Consider the following 26,235-nt stretch of genomic DNA (forward strand, 5'->3'; position numbering starts at 1 on the left):
GCTTAAGGAATAATTTAACCAAATGTTAAACCTCCTAACAATTCGGCATGTTCAGTAAGTAATGCTTCTTACTTTTCAAGAGAGGTGAGAAAGTTCACGAACTTCTCGCGTTTATGATTTACATGTAGAAGCTCAAGTTTATGGAATGAAATTGTACACATAAAAATCGTTTATGAAATGAAATCTAAAATCAATTTAGTAAACCTCTTAACAGATCTTTATGGTGGAGGCTTTATTTTTACGTGTTTATAAAGCTCAGGTAAAAAAAAACTATAAACAAACAATTCAATAGTTTCCAGTTTTCAACAGACAATCGGAAAAATGATCATCCTACAATATCAAAGCATTTTCAACTTCAAAGTAAAAACCTTGTGTACAAGTGTGTGTTAAAAATTTTTTATGAATAACTTGACAAACTGACAATTTATCAATAGTATACATCTCAACTCCATCGATAATATAACAATATGACAAACAAGCAAAGGTTCTGTCACTGGAAGTGCTGAAAGACCCCCCCCCCCAAGTATAATCCAAATTTTAATGTTAACGCCACGCAATTTTTTTTTCACACATGCATGTTAAGTCGTCAGCATGGAACGAATTGGTGGACATCTTTCATGTCGCTTAAAAATTGTGTAGGTCATAAAAAACATCCTTTTCTCACTAAGAGGCATTCAGTAGTTTGTGGGCGGAGTTAACGAACTGTGTATTAGGAAACTACGTACATTATCGGACGTCTAATGAACTTCCACCACTCGTAAAAAGGTGATGTACGGCTGCAGTTTTTGGGCGTAATTGACGACCGGACGTCCACTTACAGAAATGCCTCACAGATATGATGATCCATCATTACATAAAGATTCATTTGAATCACTTCAATTATTGCTGAGTTATTCTCTGCATCAGAAGCGAGACAGACACTTATTATACCATAACTAAATGCCTACCTTTGGAGACATAAATACTGTTTAATTATTCATTAATTCATTCAAATTATCAAACCTTTTCGTTGAGAAATCAGGAAAATCATATCCCACTTAAGCCACATACTTATATATAAATGTGAGTACATGTTTTTGCAAACACTAAGACGTGCTTATAAATAATCAACATTCCTTTCTTTGAATGAAGTATAATTTTATTGATAAATATATATGTTAAACACATTTTGCAATAAGTAAAACACTTGATTCGGATTAAACAGATGAGTTTGAATTAAAATTTGGTTGTTCACGTAACATACATTTATATCAGTTAATATTATGTTTATTTGTGATATGACAAGTTTGGTATATAAAATTAGGCAAGCCGGTCCGTGTATATACCGTCTTATCCTTTTTCGTTTTGCATGCAACACAACGAAAAACAAGAATCAACGTATATTAGTTCATATTCCGATTTTCTTATAACCGGAACAAAAACAAAAAACAAAAACACAATTGAGTAATTGGTATCGTTTTTCGGTGTGCTAATAACAAAACAAACCTCGAATCTTATTTACATATTCATATTTCGTTTCAATTTTAATTATAACAAGAAATATCTTTAAAAAAGATATACGGCGTTGATTGTGGTTGCAGTTAATGAAAGGTAAAGACTTCAATGAATGAGATCAAAGATAGCGAATGTCTTTTTTTGTGCATTTCTTAGCTGCAGCAAACGCAGTACGGGATGATACGCGGAGTTTTCGCGGCTTATTTTACATTATTACATATTGCTGGTCATAAACGTATAGATACAAAACAGAAAACCAAAAGAAGAATGGAAGTGAAATTAAAACATATGAGTCAATCGGCCACACGCGAAGTATCCGTACATATTTTTAATATTTATACGCGCGTTCTTCGAACAAACCTGTTTTAGTGGTTTGTCTGGCGTTGCTATTTGATTCGATTATTAACAGTATCGAGAATCATTGCGCTCATGCTTAATTCATTAGTCAATATGATGGCATAATTCTTGTTAAATTAATTTAAAATAATATTTATCATGGTATTGTTGTAAAACACATTAAGAATCTATTATTGACATACCATATGATATCGCTAGATATCTTCATTTAACATCTGTCTGGTCTAAAGAAAATTCCAGTTCACCTAGTTCACGCTATAGCGTCTTTATTATGTAACAATTATTTTCCTGGCCGCGAACTCCGATCAGCACATAGGGTAGAGACGCAGCGATGACCTGTATGTAAACTCTGACATTCACACACAGTGGCCGCAAATTGACCCGATATACCTCGCGAGTTGAAATGCAATGCATTAAAGTGAGTCTTCGCTTCCACTGCTCTCTATACTTTAACATGTTAACATGTTGACAGGAATATGGAAGTTAGTACTAAATATGAGAACATAGCCTTTAAGTGCAAAAGTTCTCGCGCTGAAAATCTTCTGAAAATAAAAGGTGGACGCGCAAACTGTATTGATGTCGAGATTGAGTGTAAAACTGTTCTATCTATTAAGCCTTTTCATTAGATATAAAATTGTTTCATGCTGAACACGCAGTAAAACAGTGTTACAAAGACGCGGACATGTTTCCAATGTTCTGGTCGTATTCTCAAATCAGCCAATGCAGTCAATGAAGTGTATTCATCTGTACTTGGCCGCGGGAAGTTTTATTTGAATTCTATTGGACGCTAACAAAGGTCAGGCTAAGGTGAAAAGCTGGCGTATACAGCTAACGCCGAAAAAAATCAATATATAAAACTTGAAACACAGTGCCTATTTCCATTTACCGTTCGTGAATTGATAAAACGGTATACTAAAAACGAGGGGCGATCCGCTGTTTTGGGGAGGTATGTCGTGATTGATCTTTTTGCGCAGTTTTCTCCCTTAGATCTTATTATTTTTAAATACATAAATGTAGACAATTAATTATAGAAGAAGAATAGTCGAGTCTTCGGACAGCTTTTCTTGGCTACTCTCATGGGAAAATGAATAGATCTAGTACCATTAAATTATGATACAAATGTACATGTCTGCTTTTGTTTAAAATAATTGGATTTGAGTACATGTATAACATGCATTTTGATAATCATGGCACAATAAAATATATTTGTTAAGCATAGCTTTTCTCTTAAAATAAATAAAACATTTGAATTATTAACACCATTGTAATAATCTCTGTTTAACAAATGAAAAAAGCCCAAATTATTGCTAAACATATAAATTAAGTAGTATGGTGTGAGAGCATAGATTGCCTCGTGAATCCCTATCACGGCACGCCGTGTGCCGTCCTGGTGGACTCTCGTACCACGCAGGTCTTGCATCCAACCAGTGATTTGCAACAAATTGCACATATAGGGTGCGGCAATGGTCATGAATTTCACACTCAACAGTGTCATAAAGTTCAGAGCATATGTTTTAATGCCTTAAGCAAGGGGTCACGAACTTAGCTCTTTTAAAAGTGTTTCAGAATGATTGTTATTTTTTTTTTTGCTTATAACAATTATACAATTATTTGAAACTCTTAACAATACCATTACATTATAATAATAGAAAAATCAACGCTACTTAAAGTCCATTGTTCAAAATTTTACGTATAACGTTTTTGTTTGTTTTTTTTACCTTTTTCTTCCAGTTTTCCAATGACTGTTAAAATGAACTGGATGTGTATTAAAGGAATCAAATTATACATTTTTTGACTATTGCATGTACTTTAACAGATCACGCAATTGCTTGAAGGCGCGTTCCTCTTCCCTGCTCACGGCTTTCACTGCCTTGAAGAACTAATCAATAAAATAAGCTCCTAAACTCATATATATATCATTGACTCAGCAAATCATACACGTATACTTACAGATAAACAAACTTTTGTATAATGGCATTCGAGTTTTATTTTAGGAGACAACCAGGGTCTAAAACGGAACGTTTCAACACGTTCAAGTAGTTTCTATAGGCGTTACGCATGATATCCGCCTTCTTTATGAAACGTAACGTTTAAAGTCAAATTTTTAAGCGGCGTTATGATATCTTTGGAAGGTATATATTTTGTTAGCATTAACCTAGTCTTGAGCGCTCTTTCCGGAACATTACATATGTTGTTTAATTAGTTATTAAAAATGCACATTGATTACTATTATTGATAACATTATATAAAATTATTTCAAGCGCAAAACGGTTAAATATCAGGTGTTTGGTAATAACTCTCAGGGGCGGATCCAGGATTTCTGGTTAGGGGGGGGGGGGGGCGGGATATTGAAAGATTTTCTGGGGATCAAGGGGGCCGCTAAGGTCCCAGGGCAAAGCTCTGCTAGGGGGTCTAGGGGGCGATGCCCACCGTAAGCTTCACGATTTTAGTGATTTCGAAGGCTTTGACAGCCAGTTCTCGAGCATGTCACGCCTTATACTCTCATCAAAGTACCTTTCATAATGCCAAAAAAAGTGCATAGACTGTCGTTAAGGGGGTCCAGGGGGCGAAGCCCTCCCCCCCCCCCGGAAGCTTCACGATTTTAATGATTTTGAAGGCTTTGACAACCACTTCTCGAGCATGTCACGCCTTATATACTTTCATCAAAGTACCTTCTTTTAATGCCAAAAAAGTGCATAGTTTGTCGTTTTGGGGGTCCAGGGAGGCGAAGCCCCCCGGAAGCTTCACGATTTTAATGATTTTGAAGGCTTTGACAACCACTTCTCGAGCATGTCACGTCTTATATTCTTTCATCAAAGTACTTTTTTATAATGCCAAAAAAGTGCATAGTTTATAGTTTTGGGGGTCCAGGTGGGCGAAGCCACCCGGAAGCTCCACGATTTTAGTGATTTTGAAGGCTTTAATAAGTTAAAATAGGTGATTCAGATCTAGTTAAGTGTATAACATCAAATGAATTAACTTTACTTTGGAGATTTAAGGGGGGGCGTACGTCGCGTCCGCCCCCCTGGATCCGACTATGACTCTGTCAGAGCTAAAATCAATAGACATACCAACGTTCAGTTGTTAAAAATAACATGTATTTGTACTTAATCGAACGAATTGGAATTATATATATTAGACACCTATCACCTAACCATTCCATAAGATTCACACAATTTTGTATTTATTCTCCATTTGTCCTGTTCTTTCTTTCAATAATGGCAGTACTAATAAAACTTTGAAATTATATTATGTAAGGTCTAAAAGTGTTACAAAATACTTGACATATCAACATATTTCCTTTGCAAATTAAAATGGGATACATACATTACCCGAAATTGATTTAGTGAAAAAGGGAAACCATTGAAGAGGAATTTATCGCACAATAATGTTCATGTTTGATCGCCTGAATAGAATCATAATTTCATCAAATTGCAAGTAAACACTGTGTTAAAATAACATTAGAAACATGAAAAAGTTGTTCGAATCATACTTTAAAGTTTGAAGATCCTTGTACTTTAAAATATGGCAAATCCACTATTCAGAGCAGAAATTGCAAATAAAGCAATTATGGTTAAATCATACTGAAAACATGTTCATAGTTTCGAAATAAACATCTACCGTACGTTACTTGAATATAAGAATTATATATTTACACTAGATTTTCAGTTATGAGTCTTATAAATATCATAGCAGCCAACAATCCTGTTTAAATTATCATCTAAACATAAAGGTCAATAAAATGTTTAAGTTTGAGCAAGATCAACCACATAGTAAAGGGGGATTCAAAACACACGCTGCACGACGGAAAAGTACAATGCTTATCCTTCCCAGTCATTAGGGGCATCACAAAAATGTTGATCTTTTCTGCAAAATATAACACTTGATTTAAAAGACATGTAAACTCATTGAATATGAATACTCTTCTACGGTTTTATTGACATATAAGGTACAGCTTCAACTACATGTATTGCGTGGTGGAGAAACATGTTCACGCAAACTTCCTTATATGGATTGAATACGAAATGTGTGTAATACAGTAGGTGCCACTGCATCAGTCACCAAAATCATCAACCAGGATCCACCCATCAACAAGTTTTTCGGCCCTTTAATCCTGGTACACTCTCCGGGTGGTGGGTCCGCAGTGGTGATCAGTCCACTACGTGTTGGTGACTGGCTTCCAGCTCCTCTCATCTCTTCGAGACCATAGCCAACTGGATGCCCTTTCAGCTGATCGCTCTAGTCTGCACACAGCAGTCATTCTCACATGGCCGTTGAGTCCCATGGCGCCCAGCATCTTCCATTGTGAATCGGCTGGGAACCCACTTGCTCCTATTTCAACAGGGAACAGCCAGGTTCTCCATCCTTGTTGTCTGCATTGGTTCATGAGATCAGAGTAATTGGTTTTCTTCTTTTCATAGGCTTCGTCACACCTTGTTTCCCAAGTAGTGTTTTTCCCAGGCCATTTTAGCGTGGCGAAAAGCCACGCCGCCCTCCCGGATCGCCACGCTGCCCTTTTCAAAGGCAAATTTCGCCACGCGCCCTTTTTTTCAAAGGCAAATTTCGCAACGCGCCCTTATCGATAACATCTTTATTGCCTTACGATCAAACTTGGTCCGCAAAATCAGCTTCCTTGATTGTCTGTGACGCTCCGACTGTGCTTGATTTACTCGAGAGACGTCAACGTCTAATCGACTATATTTAATTGAGCAGATTTAATCTATAACAGTGCTCGATTTAAGGTAGGTCTTACTGACTGCACCAAAGCTGTGAATTAGTCATTTGCGTGAATAACCCCGTGTCAGTATCAATCGATTATGCCGGAGGCTATGTTATACCTAGCGCACTTTTCGCTCGGCAATGTGTACTCCTCCACGATATAATCATTACTTCGGAGACTTTTGATGAAAAACTCGATGTTATTCTCGTGGCAATTGTGCTTTGCATGCATTATTCAGTTATATCAAAACATATATTTTTACGCATAATTACATTTAAATTCACAAACAAATTTATTCTTTATCGTTTTCGTCTTTAAGATAATTTGATCTAATTATTGAAATAATTACTGAGACGTATACCAATTTAACAAAATGCGAATCGCGTATACGATTTAACGTTGCTATGCGCACCTGTCGCTTACATCATTTGACATTTTATCAACATGGCGGACTATACAGAATTAAATCGTCAAAAATGGCAAAAAACGTCGTAAACGATCGAATTAACGATGAAGATTATACATTAAGAAGGAATTAATGAAATGTCTGTGATAATCAACGATGCATAAACATGTTTTAGATAGCAACAACATTATTATTTATTTGTAATCTACTCGGTGGATTTATGTCACGGAAACGAGTGTTTGCATATTGTTAGCGATAAATTTACTCGCAATGTTATTTTAAACATCTGTCGAGATTATTGTTAGAAAATGGGATATGACAAACATGGTTTCATTTATATGTTAGTGGATCTGTGTATAATCAGATTCATATGCATATATTGCTTTATTATGTTTGTCGTGCTGTACAGTTTATTGAAACAGCATGGAACTTAAATGTACATTGCAAGGTAAATATATTAATATAAATCATAGTAAGTTAAATACATCTATTACTATTAAATGTGCTTGTTTATATGTTATTTTTTCCACAACTGCTTCTGATGCGATTACATGTTTCCCCGTAATTCAGGTATTCAGGGAACGTTTTTTGCCCTTTTTTGCCAAAACTGCGCGCTAAAATGCCCTTTTTGAAAGTAATGCGCCATGCCCCTTTGCCCTCCTGGGAAAAACACTACCAAGGGATTGTCAATTCAATCATCACCCGGTGCTTTGCAGTGTTGGACCAGATGACAATTTCGGGTCTGAGATTGGTTTGTACTACATCTGGAAAGACAAGACTCTTCTGTAGGTCAACAGCAATATTCCAATTGTCAGCTTCGTCAAGTCCTGAAGATGTTCTTTTGGCATTAGGTGCTGGCTGACCTTCCTTGAAGAAGTGGATGGTTTTTGGCTGTTTTCTCTACTTCATTCACTGTCTTTCAAGAATGTCTGCCATTTCGAAGTACATGGCGCCATCTATATATGTCCTGCGTGAGTGCTGTGCTGCATGACGATAGTATGTGCTCCATGCTTCCAGTTCTGTTACACAGTTGACATGATGGGCTGTCTTGTATTCACCATATGTGTAGGTTAGCTGGTGAGGGTAGCAGACCATATACCGACCGCAATAAGAAGCTGATTCGCAAAGGGTCATACTTCCAGATCTGGTCCCATGTCACCTTCCTTGGTGTGGTGTTCCATTTTGTGTCCATGCTCCCTGGGAGCCCATGGCCACTGCTCTAGATCTTCTCTCCTCTTCTTCTATCTTCCGCACTTAATCTACTACCATTTTTCTTATTTCTCCGCTGGCTGCTTTGCTCCATCTGGGATATGTTGAGATTCCAAGACCTTGGCGCCCACTAGTGGTTGTTCCAACAATGTCTTTCTGCCTCAGTCTACTTTCTGCCTGGGTCACTGCCTGGCTGGCTGACCACTTTTTTCCTGTTATTGTCTCTATGCCAGCTTTCCTGATCATATCATCTCGGGATTCTTTCAGAGTTACCACCAGCCGTGCCTTTGCTGCCTTGAACTCCTCCCCTAATGATGAGAGCGAGAGATGTAGCTGATTGGATCTTCCATAAAGACCTATGTTTGTAAAGCTTGGTGGTACCCCTAACCATCTACGAATATGTCTGCTGATGGTTCTTTCTAGGCCCTCCACTGTTCATGTTGCTATCTCATACAACATAAGGGGCCATTCAGGATGAGATTCATGCCCATGACAAATAGGACAACGGAAATGGTGCAGCCAGTGATGATTCCCTTCTCAAGCCTCTGCCAACCTGTTGCCTTCTCTCCCACTGAGAAACGCAGCTGGATGTTGTCAAGGTACCCAAGGACAATGTTCTGTACATGTGCTGGTATGTGATAATGATCCAGTGCTCTTCGTATCAGCTGGTGTGGTATGCAGCCTTTGCATTGGCTTGATCTAGCAATACTACTGTCAAATCCTGTTGGTTAACTTTCGCTTTACGTATCAGCTGGCTTAAAGCGCTTGTGTGCTCTACACAAACAGAAAATCCTGGCACACCTCCTTTTTGGATTGAAGTATCCACATATTTGTTGGCAGTCAGGTATGTGGTCAGTCTTCTAGCGAGGACAGCAAAGAAGATTATGCCTTCCACATTTAAAAGTGATATTATCCTGAACTGGCTAATGTTGTGCGAGTTTGTTTCCTTAGGAGCAAATAGGCCTTCTGCTTCCTGCCAGCACTCCGGTACCTGTCCTTTTCTTTATAACACCTTAGGCGCCAAAGGCGACGAAGCAGTCTTGGGTACATCTTGTAGACCTCATATGGTATTCCATTAGGTCCTGGGGCAGAGCCAGCTCTAGATTTCTTCACTACATCTTTTACCTCAGCCAGGGTGGGTTGTTTACTGTCAAGTGCTATAGTTGGAGCTGGTTCAGGCATTATGTGTGCACATGGGCCCAAAGGGTCATCCCTTCTGGTGTCAGAGTGTGTGTCCCTAAGATAGTTTTGTATCTCCTTCATTGAGCTGTTGAGGATGCATGATTTCTCCTTGTCTTGCAACTTTTTGTTGGATAACTTTTATGGATTGGCTATAAATGCAGTCCTTTGTTGTGCTTTCTTTCGTCTGTTCTTTCTTGCTGTCTCTGCTTTCTTGAGTTCCCTCAGTTGCTTTCTCTGCAAGTCTCGTAGCTTTTGCAATCCAAGTTTCTCCTCGTATATGGCGTTTTTTTATGCCTTTCTCAGTTTCTTTAGCTTTTGTCTAATGGTCTGTATCTGCCTCTCACTCCTGTTGGGTTGACTTGACGGTTTGGAATGTTTTGGTTCATACACTACATATCGTTCTTTGCCAACTGTGTAAATTAGGCTTGTCATGGCCACTAGGTTTCTCTCAACTGCCCCTTGTAGAGTTGCTTCCAGGATAAGATCTAGCTCGTGATCAAAGTCTGTCCATGCCTTTCTATTCGAAGTCTATAGCCACTCTATTCTTGGTCTTTTTTCCTCCTTTGGTGTTGCTGGTGGGGTCTTATGCGGTACTTCTTTTACTAGCTCAGGGTCAACTTGGGTTTGAAGTAACTCAAGGAGAGGATCTATCTGGGATTCATCAGAAATCTGTGTGCTGTCAGATGGCATCTCATCTGCAGAGAGGTCTCTAGTTCTGTGGGTAGCCCCCTGACTAGTGTCCTCCTGCGTCTCACCAAGGATTAAACGTGTGCGCTGCTTTTGGTTTGCCTTTTGACCACATGCCGACTTTGCCTGGGGAATCCGTAGACTACTAAGGTTCTTACAGATTTTCCCGCACTTACATCTAACTTCTGCCGGGGTTCCAGCCAGTGTCGATTTAACAAGCCGTGTCGTCATTGGTCTATCCGTCCGGTTGAGTCTTTCATCCTCTCCTACTCTCGTAATACTCTGGGGGTATTCTTCTGTTAGTGAGTCTGTAGCTGCTGTATGTGGGTTACCCTCTCACGAAGGCTGCATGCTGGGGTGCCAACCCATTATGCCTTTATATACAAATATAGGCAGGTGGGGTTTCTAACTTTCGTATCCTCATAGTATGAGATATTTTTCACCCCAAACATACAATATGATTAAAGGTATACAACAAAGCAAACATTCAAAAGGTTTGTATTATAAAAAAAAATCAGTGAATAGAAACATGATAATTTTTATACATTACTTCAATGTAGCTTCGTCAGTTGCGGTATGCATGCACTTCCTGTGATAAATTAGCGTATTATGCCAAATGAAGGTTATGTTATTTCAAATGAATATAATATTTTTTATCTAGTAAATGTTTGGGTCTGCTTTTACAAAGTTACACAGGAATATATTTTTCAATAAGAAATATTTTAGAAAAATTTATATTTCTATTTTCATTCATAGAGAAGTTTTTTAAAACTGGAAATATGATTTGGTAAAAACGAAAGTGACCTTAATTAACTTATGCCACAAACTGACATTTAACTACTTGCAAACAATTTACTTAATAACTGCCAACAAATTTATAAGCTGGAATTTTATGAAAACATCAATAAATTACAATAAGATGTAAATAAATTTTGATTTGCTTTTGAGGAAGTAATTAAAAAGAACATTCATTATAAGAATTTTGGCTTTCTTGCACAACCTTATAGATGATTTAGTGTATTAACAACTGATAGCAATTGGTCATAAATGACTGCATTCCAATTTTGTAATAAATCCTTGCAAGTTGAAATTATGATGAACCTGATATCTATACTGCTAGAAATAAAGCGTAAAATTAACTTCCTCCCAACATGAATCAGATAGTAAAACAACTCAATATGCATACACCCTCAACCATATCTTAGGACATTTGATAATCTTGCACGAAAATCAAAACAAATCATGTAAAATACACGTCTTATTTAGCAGTTTACAGAATGAACCGTTTAACATTCTTTACAGCCACAGAATCAATAAAAGACAGTTAATGACACAAATGTTTTAAGCTCAAGTGTTTAAAAGACTTAAGATACATGATAAGATACGTGGCTATCTTAAAAATTGTACATGGTTGATGATAGTAAATAATGTACAACCAGTAAACGTCGACAAAGGGATTCAAAACACTTTATAATCAGACATTTGTTTAAACTCATCACACAGGAACATGCATTTTGATCTGGGTTTTGTCAGTCTATATGTACGGTTTTTTGGCCATGTGTAAACTAGCAGGCTTAGAATAGAGTGGCAAGTAGGTTCGATGGGTCATGTATCAACCTTACCTGCCTTACAGTGAATGACAGCTATGTTCTATGGGTCATGTACAAACCTTGCCTGCCTTACTGTGAATGGCAGCTATGGTCTTTAGGTCATGTACTAACCTTGCCTGCCTTACAGTTAATGGCAGCTATCGTCTATGGGTCTATACACACCTTGCCTGCTTTACAGATAATGGCAGCTATGTTCTATGGGTCATGTACAAACTTTGCCTGCCTTACAGTGAATGGCAGCTATGTTCTATGGGTCATGCACTAACCTTACCTGCCTTACAGTAAATGGCAGCTATGCTCTTTCGGTCACGCACTAACCTTGTCTGCCTTACAGTAAATGGCAGCTATGTTCTATAGGTCATGTACTAACATTGCCTGCCTTACATTAAATGGCAGTTAGGTTCCATGGGTCATGTACAAACTTGCCTGCCTTACAGTGAATGGCAGCTATGTTTTATGGGTCAAGTACTAACCTTGCCTGCCTTTCGTTGAATGGCAGCTATGTTCTATAGGTCATGTACTAACCTTGTCTGCCTTACAGTGAACGGCAGCTTTGTTCTATGGGTCAAGTACAAACCTTGCCTGCCTTTCAGTGAATGGCAGCTATGTTAAATGGGTCATGCACAAACCTTGCCTGTCTTATAGTGAATGGCAGCTATGTTCTATGGGTCATTTACTAACCTTGCCTGCCTTACAGTGAATGGCAGCTAGGTTCTATGAGTCATGTACTAACCTTGCCTGCCTTATAGTGAATGGAAGCTATGTTCTATAGGTAATGTACTAATCTTGCATGCCTTACAGTGAACGGCAGCTTTGTTTTACGGGCCATGTACAAACTACCTGCCTTACATTGAATGGATAATATTTCCTTTGGGCAATTTACTAACATTACCTGCCTTACAGTGAATGGCAGTTTTGTTCTATGGGTCATGTCATTACCTTTCCTGCATGACTGTGTATGGCAGCTATGTTCTAACGGTCATGTACAAACCTTGTCTGCCTTACAGTGAATGGCAGCTACGTTCTATGGGTCATGTGCTAACCTTGCCTGCCTTACAGTGGATGGCAGCTATGTTCTATGTGTCATGTACTGACCTTGCCTGCCTTTAAGTGAACGGTAGCTTTGTTCAATGGGTCATGTACTAACCTTGCCCTCCTTACAGTGAATGACAGCTATATTTTTCTCGTCCATCATCAGCCATGCATCTAGGTCATCACAAAATGGCCTGATCAGCTCAATGGGTGGAGGGTGGTGGTCATCAAACGGGAAAAGCACAACTCGATTATGGAACTTGCTGCCATCATAAACTCTTTCTGAACACCTGCAGATAAATTTGTGTGTTTTTCATAAAATCCTGTTATTAAATTGATTGAGTTATAAGAGGAGCAGATTAATTTGGTCATTTCTATAATTCAGCAGCCACAATACAGAAGTGATTAATGCATCTGGCTAGTTATGTCCAAGAAAGTATGCCCACAAACCTTATCACATAGTTTCATTATGATCAAATTCAAACTGTATGAGTAAAGAGCGGACAGTTCTCCAGGATATTGCCAGCGGACTTCCTTTCACTAGCAGCAGGGGTTTTAATAATACCCCAACTTTGAAATGGGTGTTTAAAAAATCCACCTGAATTCATTATCTTGATGAACCAAATCTTTTATTAAGATTAAAATAATATAAACAATCAATTATTTTATGTTCAACCCTTTTGCTTTAGCAAGATGGAATCTGCCTTGTTCGTGTTAATGTAACATAGAATTCATGTACATGTCATTGACAATATAATTTGAAACGGAAACCGTAATTTCAAGATAAGCTCACAAAGGAAAGCAGTAAACTTAGGTAAATGATTATCAGTAGGTGATTAATATCATTTAATTTGTTTCTGTTCAGTTAGAAAGAGTAATTTGCCTTGATACTTGGATGTAGTAACTTGTACATAAACTGATATAATATGTTTTGGCTTAATACATTCACAACATGAACAATGGTTTTTGATTCCACAACACCAATTATATATACATTCTAACTACTAACAAACATAATAATAATCTGACAGATGAACTAATCAAAACCTGCCATATGTACAACGTACTACCAGGCCACGATGGTCTAGAGCACTTCTAAAAGATTTGGCAAAGACATGGCAATACTGGATGAAAGATGTTAACATTAATGTTTCTGAAGACTAACCGATCATCATTAAGTTACAAAATCATTTAGAAATTTTCGATTTGGCATAATCTTTCAAAATTAAGCACTATGACCCAAAGTGCATGTATTTGTTTTCAAATAAGTTTTATGATGAAGTGTTCCCACCATTGTACGACTTGGCTCATTTCCCAAGTTTTGTATAATGGCCTGATTAAATAATAAGCTTGTTCTGATCTCAGATTCTTCAACTGATAAAAAAAGAGCTGTGTAAAAGGAGTCAACAGCTACGCACTTTTTATCAAAATGACAAAAGGGTGGTGCATTTTGCATTTATGCATGAACTGAAAATATATCTGCAATTTAGATTTCAATTAACAAATGTGACAGGGTTTTCGAATCTTAAATAAATCAAGCTGTTTAACTGAGTAATAAATTGTCAATAAACAGCAAACACAGCATACCTTAATAATACAAGTGACCACAATATTTTGCACTTACAAATTATACACTCTGTAGTGCCCTTTGTGCCGCGTATCCAAAAACCTGAAAATAGACATTCAACAAAACGCTGAGAATGAATCAAATAACAGGTCAATTGTGCGTAATGGCATACGTAAGAATGTCTTAATATCAGAACAATGATATACATGTAAAATTTAGCTAATTTGAATGATGCCTTATTAAGTGAAAGCATGATTCAATCTTTTCTCTATTTTGAATGTCCATTATTCTTAACAAAATCTGAGCCATTGGTAAATGAAATTCATTTTTCTGTAGTGTGTTATTATAGGTTGAGTCATAAGTGTATTGCTTATGAATAATTAGAAGTGGCGCGGCAGAGGCCGACGCGTTTCTCCACCCAACATAGATGTTTTATTAAAAGGCAATTTTGGGTGGGCAAGGCCTATGTTTGTTGGGGCCCGGGATGGTTAATGTGGACATGAATAGTCGAGATAGTCCTTGTTGTCATAAGAGATGTTCAGTATTAATTTGAAGTCAATTGGTGAATAAATGAAAAAGTTATGTTACAATAAAATTTTGGGTACGAAACAAAATTTAGGTACTACAATTTTGGGTACGAACAAATTATGCCAAACAAAAAATTGGGGTACGGAACAAAATTTGGGTAAGAAAAAAAATTGGGTGCAAAAATAATTTGGGTACGAAATTAAATTTGGGTAGAAAAAACAAAGTTGGGTACGAAAATAAAACGGGTACGAAAATAAAATGGGTACGAAAAAAATGTGGGTCCGAAATAAAAGGGTGCGAAAAACAATTTGCATACGAAAAAAAATTGGGTACGAAAAAATGTCAAAAAAATTGGGTACGAAATAAACGTTAGATACGAAAAAAAATTGGGTACGAAAAAATTTGGGTACGAAACAAATTTGGGTACGAAGAAAAAAATGGGTAATAAAAAAACTGTGGGTACGAAAAAAAAATGGGTACGACCAAAATTTGGGTACGAAAAAATATGGGTACGAAAAAGATGTGGGTGTGAAAAAAAATGTGGGTACGAACAAAAATGTTGTTATGAACAAATTTGGGTACGAAAAAAATATTGGGTTAGAAAAAAATTTGGGTACGAAAAAAATTTGGGTACGAGAAAAAAAATGGGTACGAAAAAAATTCGGTACGAAAAAAATTGGGTACGAAAAAAAATGGGTACGAACAGAATGGGTTCAAACAAAAATTGGATACGACAAATTTTGGGTACGAAAAAAATTTGGGGGTACGTGGAAGTAGTACCCGTGGAACTCACGATAAATTTGAAAGAGGACGGGAACCAAGCTGCATTTACCTTTATCAATGGCCCTGTGGTTGGTAATGTGGACATGGATTGTCGAGATAGATCGTGTTGTCATAAGAGATGTTCAGTATTAATTTGAAGTCAATTGGTGAATACATGAAGAAGTTATGTTAAAACAAAGTTTTGGGTGGGCGTGGTTGTTCACTATCTCTCCCTACACTATTAGCACTAGAACCTTGAAACTTACACACATGGTAGCTATGTGTATATGTGCGACGGTGCACTATTTGGAATTTTTATCTGACCCCTAGGTCAAAAGATATTATCATGTGCGTCGCATGTTGTTAGTAATATTAGTTGTTTTTTTACCCATTTTAAAGTTTTGGGTGGGCTAGGTCGGCCACTATCTCCTCCTACACTATTAGCACTAGAACCTTGAAACTTACACACATGGTAGCTATGAGCATATGTGCGAAGTTGCACTATTCTGAATTTTGATCTGACCCCTGGTTCAAAAGTTATTATCATGTGCGTCGAATGTTGTTAGTAAATTGAGGTTTTTACCAATTAAAAAATTTATATACCCATAACTGTCGATCCAGGAGTCAGATCAAAATTCCGTTGCCTTCACCGTTTCAAGTTTTAGTGCTAATAGCTGTTGTTTTGGGTTTTATTAGAATGCATTAAAGAATTTAACTACATCAGACAGTGTCTTTCTTTCGCCACCCATTTATGCCATTTTATTTCATTTTGCTACTGTTAAAATGAGCCATTTTGTTACCATTCTCAAATCTTAGTCTTCAATGCGATACAATCCATTTATTCTTTGTTTAATGATTAAAAATCGATATTAGACTAGTCCTCAATTAAAAGTTCAGTTTTAATCTGTGGTCACAATAAACATTCACTGTAACTCGAATATAGGCAACATACCCAAGTTGTTACATGTTGTATAACGAACTGCTTTATTAATAAGTTCAGTGGCATTTCAGTCCAAGATTAACCTGAAGCAAATATTTGTACTGAGCAAACAAAAGCATTAAATGGCATATACTTAAAATATATTGTTGAAAAAAATGATGCATTTACAAGGGAGGGGGCGTTTATTAGAGTATATATGGTAATCTTACAACTGATTGCGTTTTTTTCTTTTCTACACTTAAGTTTTGCTTTTAAAATTGGGGGCATGCTATTATTATACCAATATGACAAGTAACACTGCTCACTTGATTTATTCTTATACTAACTTCACTCTTCTTAATCCTTCTTCTTAATCATCTATCTCAGTGGACGTCATGGGGTTTTGTAATCGGCGTATGGAAACAATTATCGGGCGTAATATACGGCCGTACGCCGCTTAGTGCAAGCCCTGTAAATTAATATTATTTTATTTGCATTAAATTGAAATCAAATCAATATTTTACAGATACAACTGGTGTTTTTTTTTAATTTAATTACGCGTAAAAATAAATGTTTTGATATAACTGAATTATGCATGAAATGCACAATTTCCACGTGAATAACATCGAGGTTTTCATCAAGTCTCCTAAGTAACTGTGCACGATTGTATCCGGACCGATTAGTGTTACAAAGCCACTGAAATTATCGATTGATATTGACACATGGTTATTCACGCATGACGTATTCACAACCGCGCGAATCTTCGCTGATAATAGTCGGCTTAGAAGCTTGGTTAAGAGGCAATTAAGATGTTATCAATAAGGTCGCGCACGGCGGAAAACAGGGCGGCGGCCTTTGAAAAGGGCAGCGTGGCGCTGATTTGCTTTGAAAGGGGCAGCGAGGCGCTTCAAAAAAGCGGCGTGGCGCCGCGCCACGCTAAAACGGCCTGGATAAAACACTAATCTGGAGTTGCATGTACCACTATGTTAGAAATACACATTTTTGCAATAGAAAGCTTTAGAAAAGCTTTATAATTATATATTTTAATTGATGATAAATCCATAACTGAAACCATTACACCTGTTAAATTTATTTTTTCTAAAGTCTTTATTTTTTGAATTTAAGAGAAAGATGATAACCGACATGTTGTGTATTTAAAGAAGCAGTTCATCTTTGTAGATTTCTTTTTCTAATTGTTCGCATATTATAACTTCATGTTCAATAACTGAAACCAAAAACTGACTATGAATTGAATCTTTTGCAGTAAAAAGGTCACAAACATGTAAAATAGAACAGAGAACAGATGGAAAACTACCTGTGCATGTACCGTTAAATCAGATATAGCCCGGGGGCAAACAAACATCGTTGTTTGTTAGTGTTCACTGATTTCACCTTCAATGTGGCGTCTTTAATAACCACTGTGGTATAGGGTCTAATTTGACATTAAACCCTTCACCACTTAGATACGTATTTTGACATGTCTGTAGTTCTGTAGAAAGTTACATTTAATTAAATATCTTTCTTACTAAATTCAAGTTTAAAGGCTTCATTTCCAACCCTTAGATACTGATGAGCTGCAAACAGAATAAAACCAAGACAGACTGCCAGTTACTCACAGGCTGTTCTGGTTTAATAATGTTTACACATAGCCACTTTGCTTCTGGTTGTGGTATAGGGACGAATTTGACATTTAAGCTCATCAGATCATAAATTATCTGAAAAGTTGCTGCTTTAAAAGGCATCACAGACCAAGTTTACCGATTATTGGTTTATACTTTTGTTGTAAAATAAGCAAATGGTTGCATAGTCAGATTGATTTTCAAATGTATACAAACAGATAGGTTTACTAAAGTATGTGAATTTGCATCAATTTTAAATTCAACCCTTACTTTATTTAGAACTGTATGCATACTAAGATAACATTTGTATATTGAATAGTAATAATTCAATTTGTTGATTCGAAATTCACCAAAAATTAAAAGTTCATACTACATGTACTGTGGTGTGACTTCAAATTTTGAAACCTAGTATAAGAATGGCGTAAGTTGTCAACGTAGTTTTTCACTTGATTATAATGCTTTAAAATTTTGAACAATCATCTTTGAACAAAAACACTAAGAAAGTAATGAATTTAATTCGATTTGATACAAGTGCAAAGTAATTTTGTTTTACTTTTCTCAGTGTATAGTCCAATTATTCATAGCACCTGACAAGGAAAATATATTTACAACAACAATTAACACCACTCCCATTGTGTATGCTATATATGTACTAGTCAATTGGCCGGTACAATTAAACTGGGAGAAATAATGCAAAATTATATTTTGCTGCAGCAATAATGTATGGTGTCTAATAACTAATGCTATTTACAAGGAGTTTAAAGGGGTGTAAAGTTCCTATGACCGACTAGTCTGAAATGGGTAATTTACCATTGTACAAGTCACAATTTGTTGTCAGCCAGTTTGCAGACAACTACAATATTGATCGAACAAGACGATCAAAAATGTTTTTATGACATGTTTTAATTTTTAATTTTATCGCTTGAGGGATGTGAAAGTCGATTACCACAAATCAATCCTGTGCAGAGTGACCGACCAAGTGACTCCAATAAACATCATTTAAATCTTTGCTTTCTGAGGTGTAACTAAACAGGAAACCAATTCATTTGAAACTAGAGTGTTTTAAATTAAAAGAAAATAAAAAGATGCAAATATGTATTGTTAGTTTTAATATGACTATTCCCTGGCCAAAACATTCAACAAAATATTTTGCACTTTCAACACCACGTCATAATAATTATGCAAATAAAAATGGAAATTTGTTGCACAAAGAACATTGAAATATATGGTGGTATGTAGGTTACATCTAAAATATATATTTCTTTATGTACACACATGAAGACCTAAACATGAAACCTCACATGCCAACATGAAGAAAATTATATATTGGATTTCTCATCAATGCAACAGGAGAGATCTGTACAATTTGTTAACAGATTTGTAGTGCATTTAACAAAATTTCATCTTGTATGATTCGAAAAGGATTTTGTTTCTGCATAAAGTACTAATCAGTTTCTCTATATCTATCTACATGTACATAAACCTTATTTACATCGTTTCTTTATATTTCATTTCCTTTTTTTCGAACAAAATAAACAAAACTCGTTGAATAAATGAGAACTAGGCATTCGGCTTGTGTAGAAAATGGCGGATATGTTAGCAACCGGCGCGCACGATTAATCGATCGCTGATTGGTCGATCGATATTTAGATAAGAATCTGAGTAACAGTTGGCGAGATGGCAATTGTTGCCAATGATCGGGAAGTAAGGACCATAAAACAAAACACGTAGGCGCAAGTTAGCAATTATGCAACTCGGCCATTATCAAGGTGATCAAGAACTGGCTGGGGCACTCGCTGAGCAACAACCAGGTAACGAATTTGTGTCAGTCTGTCAACGATGTCTGGTATACAGATTAACGTCGAAATATCCGATACGGAGCATAGTGTGCACAATAACAGGGGTGATATCGTTTAATCAAGTATTCGGATCCTCTTTTACAATTCGGATACTTAACCAGTATTCGGATATCCGGATATCCGGATAATCGTTACCATCCCTAAGCGTTATTAACACATAAAAGAGTCATTCATGTATAAAAAAAGTATTAAAATTTTGAATATTCAATCATTGGAAATAAAAACATGACAATCAGACAGGATGAATGTAGATAGTACAAATTATGGAATTCTGTTAAGAGTACATTTATACCGAAATCATGTTTCTTTGACACGTTAAATAAGTAAATAATATACAATAATGTCTATTTTTGAACATTTTGTTCAAAAAGGTTAAAACAAAATGAAATGCTGAAACTGTTTTCAAACCTAAAGCTTAATCATTCTAATATATTATACATGTCATAAATGAACATCCCATTCCCAGTTTAATAATTTACTTTCTTTAAATCTACAACTTCAACAAATTGTTGCAACTGACAACAAACTTTAACTGCACCTTTCCTTAACTGAAATGGAAAGATAATTAATAATAATATCACTGTGTGGATTTCACATAATAATTGCTGTATGTGTACTTCAGAATCACCCTATCAGCCCTGAGATTTTAGGGCAGAAAGGCCCACAATCAGCATCCTCTCAGAGATACAACAGTCAGATAGGAAGCATCATCAGCATCATTGTGAGAATATTTGCTATCTGTACAATGGCACTAGTTTCCAAGTTGGAAATCAGGTGCACCATTGCAATTACTTACAATCACATGATCTTTACAAAAGAAAATGAAATGGGGAATAAATATCTTTGAGAAATATCAACATTCATGCAAAACAACAAGAATAAAACACATGTTTATGAGAGGACGTGTTTTGAAGTTTAGTAAGTGCCTACATGTTAACAAGATAAAAAAACATTGACCAATATGAAATGATTGACTGTTTAAGCCACAATGAAAGCCCATGTGTCATACCCAGAATTCTCAATACTAGTCTGACCTTAAAATTAAACATAGAATACAGTTAGAAATAAGAAGCAGGAATAGAAGCTTTAATTCATCAGGGTATTTTCTTTTTCTTTTTGTTTCGAAAAAAATGTCTTATGACTTATGATTATTAGACTCTATATCCCAATTTATTTTTTAAACAACCTGCAAAATATATAACTATATTTTATATGCTTTTTTCCCAAATTTGACAATAAAAGACATGTTGTGTCACTTTTTGTTGATAAAGAATTCCCAAATTTGCCACTTTGATCGATTAAACAAATCCCAATTTGACCAGACTCCTTTTCCCAAAATGGCTTGAAATTTCCTGTTCATGTAGTATTTTATTTCAAACCAAATACATATTTTAATCGTACGTTATCTTGTGAATAAAGTAAATTACAACTAATATGAGTTATTCAGATTTAGTCCGTGTTTATAACGATGTTAATACAAAAAAATATCCAGCAGAAAATATACCGTTTGTCTGAAAGCTGCAGTTAGTAAACAACATACAAATCTTTTACAAACCATATTCATAACGTCTCAGGCCCATATCAACTTCTATCAAGGTTCTGATGGTCAGAACCATTTCTAATTCTCAATATGCATATTTTTCCAATTCCAACAAACAATTCCCAATAGCAAAAATCTGCAGTTATGTTTTTTAAATAATGCAAGTACAATTATGACTTTTCTATGTTTTAGAGCCAATTTTGAGACTAACCATTCAGTTGGGTATCCTCTAATTGTACTGTTGTTTTTTAGGGAGACCACTCATTTGTTCGATTATCAGAAAAAATGTACTTGTTGCCTGATGCAAGCACACAGTTACCTAATGTATGCATGTTAAGAAGGAATATCCTGTCAAGATTGTACATTGAATAGAAAACAAACACAATTCACTTTATGACCTCCAACGCACAATGCTTGTTTTCTTTTTTTATTTAATGGCAAACGTTTCTGATTATGAAATGTTTAACTTAATTTGTAATTGCTGGTAAAAATGTCAGTAATTTGTGTTAAAGTTGCACTACATAATGAAGCAAAATATATGCAAAAAGGTCAACTGTCTTTACATCTTTTATAATACATATTTTTTGCCTGAAGAATTATAACATGTATATAATTAAATAATGAATTGTATTGCCTCATAAATGATAACTTAAAGATATTAAAATATAATTATTTAGATATTGAACCATTTGGGTGTGTCGGATTAATGAAGGATTTAATTGTGAGGAGAAAACAATATCTGCGTAAATCATGTGTAAAGAACAAGTTAACTAGTGTAAAGTTTACTTAAAATTTGGTATCGACTGAAATTACAGTTACTGTTCGACACTAACGGGAGTCCTATAGTCCGAGACTCGTGGAAATGAGACTCGGACTCCTCGTATGTGTGTCAAGGAAGTCCGTCGGACTCCTTCAAAGTCATCTGTGAATTATAAAAAATCCCTTCGTTTATCTAATCGTTTCGCAAAATCAGAATGTTTGCACAAAGAAAATTTTACTCAGAATAGTCATTGTCGATCACTGTCTATAAAAACCTTCAGTTTCATTTGTTTATTGTCACATTTAAATTGTAATAATTTAATATTCACCCTCTACATACCGCAGAAGGAAGTTTTTAATACGAAGTCATTACCTCACACTTCAATCACTGTTTGAGAGTTGTAAGAGTTCTTCTTAAAAAGGAAGATTATAGACAGCTGGTCTATTGTTAGTGAAAAATATTCGATCAAAACTAAGTGATGTCGGAAGCATATAGTAAACAAGAACAATAACATAGAGGATATTTGTTGGATCCGGTGGATTATCGATTTTAATTCACGAGTGATCATAGAAAATAATATTTTCATGAGTGGCGCAGCCACGAGTGAAAATATATGTTTTCTATGATCACGAGTGAATTAAAGTCGATAATCCACCGAATCCAACAAATTTTCTTTTTATTTAATGCATTTTTCACAGTTTATAAACATTGTTCAAGAGTTTAACTAACGAATTTTCCTGGGATAATGACGTCATTTCGTCAAAAAAATGACGTCATTTCACAGTAAACAATGAAAATTATCGATAATTCTCACTGATAATTTTCACTGTTTGAAACAGTGAAATTATCAGTTTTAATTCACTGATATTTCTCTATAAACCACCGGAAAGCATTAAATAAATCAAGTGTACTATGCACTTGAATAAGTATTTTTTTCTGTTTACCTATGAAAACCCCTGTCTGGTCAACAAGTTTGTTGTCAGAAGATGCATTTGTATACTTATTATTGTATTATTATGATGAAAATAATTAGTCAATTTTATAGTGTATGTAAGCAAAAAAAATCCATTTAAGAGTTGTAATCAAATGACTTTGATCGCAAAGGACCCCAGTCTTTTAACAAAATCTTCCAAACCCTGTTCCCAGTGCTCTGTCATAGCTTACACACATGATCCTAGCAAGAGTTCATATAAGATCAAATGAGCACAACTTGCTTACAGTGAGCTTTTGTGATTACATTTTGCCGATTGTTAATCATCGTTCCTGCATTGTTCGTTGTCAAAATGTACATTGTTAACACTCTAGAGAATATATTTATTTCCAATATTCACGAACAATTGTAAGAAATAGGTCAAAATGACAATTGGGTAAATTACAAAACTGCGTTCAAAGACTAGGTTGCTTTGTCAAATTAAATAAAATGTTTCTGAACTTTCCAGAAGTTACATGTTTGCCCAATCCTCGCATAACTTGATCAGAACGCTTTTTTAATGGTATATCTGCTGAGTTTGAAAACGGTTCAGGTCTACTGCAAAATATGAGCGCCACTTTGTGAACAATCTGGAAATCAAATGCTTTGCCAAATCATAATGAAACTATCACAACAATTGTGCTCATGATATTTCAACTGAATTCGAATTTGATTCTGTCCGTTCCAAAAGACGATTTAAGGTGAAAGTAGTTTAGGAAGGGATTATATAGAAGTCATTCTTGTTGATCGTTCGGCTTGTCCGAAGTTTTAAACAGTTTTTTTAAATTATCCCCTGGGTTGAAAAGTGGCCCCTCCCTGAGGGTTTCTTGCTTTATATGTTTGGAGCAAACACTTTAAAAATGTCTTCTTTAAAACCGCAAGACCAAGAGGGTTTTTTTTTTGGCATGTATCATTTTATTCTGGTCCTCTTCCCATTCTTTTTTTAATAGAGTCCCTTGGGTAAAAACTGGTCACGCCCAATGATGAAGAAATGTATGAAGACTTACATATTTAAAAAAGTTTTCTCTCAAAACGTTAGGGCAGGGAATTAGTTTTTGTTTAACATTGTATTCTGGTCCTGTAACAATTATGTTAAAATCATCCCTCTTGGGTTATAATTGTCCGTGCGTTACTTGTTTAATTATATATACTTAGTGAAAACGTTGAAAGTCTTCTTTTCTGAGAGCTTGTTATTCCGCATGTTTAGTTTTATAGTAGTCCTTTGCTACAATCGTTCAAATCATGCCCCCTTAGGTAAAAACTTGCCACTGCCCGGGACTGAAATTATTGATGAAGACTTGTGTTGTTATTATCGATAACTTCAAAAATCTTCTTCTTTGAAACCGCAAGGGTCAGGATTTTGATATTTGGTGTATAACTTAAAATATTGTTCCTCTTTTCTCCTTATAAGTTATCTCAAATAATGTGTCTGGGGTTAACAATAACAACACGGAAGTCTGTTGAACTCTTTCAAAATCATATTTGAATTATAAAAAATCTCGATCCGCGAGATCAGAATGTCTGCACTTTTGAACATCCGAAAAATATGCCACTTATCATTCTGCTTAAATACATCGACAAAATATTTTTTTTATTTTGGTTTCTTGTCGCAGTGCTTGAAAGTAGTGATAGTGGAAACCCTCGAACTCTGAATCAACCCTATCTTGGTCGTTGTTTTTTTTTTCTCAGATACTTTTGCTTAAAATATAGCTTTCGCTAAACAGTTTCAAATCACTATAAACAATCATCGCAATACCCGTATTTGTTTACACAATGCACGTTTTACGGTCCCAATGCACTGAAGACGGGAACGACTGTGAATCAGTTGTGCGTAAATAACCCCGTGCCACTAGCAATCGATAATGTAAGGGGCTTTGTTGCAGTTTGTTGGCTTTGTTTTTTATGTTAAAAATTAGGGGAAAATGTATAACGCAATGGGCTGTAACGACCGAATATAAATGCATTATAAAAATAATATTTTTTAAACTTACAATAATTAACTTAAATATTAATGGCATTTGTTAAATAATTTTGCAAATGACAACAGATATTGAACAGCATCCACTTAGAATTTCGATCTGAAACCAAACATGAAAGACGATTTATCAATTTATGGTAAACATTAGGGCTGCAACGAATCCAAAAAATTTGTTCGGATCCGAATCCGAATCCAAATATGGTTTCTTACAGTTTTTCGGGTACGGATCCCTCATATAAGAGAAAATTAGAAGTTTCTGTCTAAATTAAAGAAATCAATGGTTTTGGAAGTAGAATTTGAATAAAAACATTAAACATTTATTTACAAAAAACCCATAAAGTTCTCGTTTAACATTGTAGCAATGTCAAAATAAAACGAAACCTTAACAATTATTCACTTAATAGTTTGTTTGTAAACATACGCTTTTCACTGTAAATACAGTTTGATGTTTGTTTTCACAAAAATTAGCATTTCTATTTTCAACATTGTCTGAGTCCAGGCAAGCCCTATGAGCAGTGGCGAGATCTCCTGCTGTGCAGAAGATTCTCTCACTGGGCACTGAAGTTCCTTGCATCACAAGATAGCATTAAACTTAGTAGATGATGCTTTCAAGACATTACAATTTACATGATACAGGAACTCAATTGGACAGGTCGCGAAATTACGCAAAATTTACCTGAATAACATTCTAGACACACTGGATCCACTACCGTTGTTTTTAATACAACTCAAAGACAATAAGGATTGAAAACTTACTTATTGCCATTATGAATTGCATTTTTAATGTGTAAATCCTACATGATTTCGAATTAGTTTTGCTTTGTCGCAAATGACACTCTTATACAATAAAAGCCGAAGGATCTCGAATGAACTGTTATTTGACTGTCACACGTCAATAAATATCAACTATTTACGTTTCTTTTATCTATTAAATGGAACCAGTCTGAATAAAAAACAATACTCGTGAAAACAGCGCTAGGTTACATACAACTATTAAAATGAATATTCGGAACCGAAATTTCCAGGGGTGGATCCG

General features: G+C 35.6%; 2 protein-coding genes across 10 annotated transcripts in view; one reads left to right on the plus strand and one right to left on the minus strand.

Moving 5' to 3' along the window:
- The window catches only part of LOC127868759 (phosphatidylinositol 3,4,5-trisphosphate 3-phosphatase and dual-specificity protein phosphatase PTEN-like), a 123,281-nt gene that overhangs the window by 92,906 nt on the left and 4,140 nt on the right, over nucleotides 1–26,235 (minus strand). For 7 of the 9 annotated variants that reach the window (XM_052410804.1, XM_052410802.1, XM_052410800.1 and 4 more), the window contains exons 3-4: nucleotides 14,322–14,366; nucleotides 12,813–12,987 (exon numbers count right to left, since the gene is read on the minus strand). The exons of 1 other annotated variant lie outside the window; for it this stretch is intronic. In XM_052410804.1, coding sequence (XP_052266764.1) covers nucleotides 12,813–12,987; nucleotides 14,322–14,366 — 220 coding nt within the window. The remainder of the gene's footprint in view (nucleotides 1–12,812; nucleotides 12,988–14,321; nucleotides 14,367–26,235) is intronic. One more of the 9 variants, XM_052410797.1, reaches the window with a different exon arrangement.
- Nucleotides 1–26,235, plus strand: part of LOC127868761 (galactose-3-O-sulfotransferase 2-like) — an 80,884-nt gene that overhangs the window by 35,753 nt on the left and 18,896 nt on the right. The gene's annotated exons all lie outside the window — the stretch shown is intronic.

This window comes from Dreissena polymorpha, chromosome 2 (genome assembly GCF_020536995.1).
Source record: "Dreissena polymorpha isolate Duluth1 chromosome 2, UMN_Dpol_1.0, whole genome shotgun sequence".
Lineage (NCBI taxonomy): Eukaryota > Metazoa > Mollusca > Bivalvia > Myida > Dreissenidae > Dreissena > Dreissena polymorpha.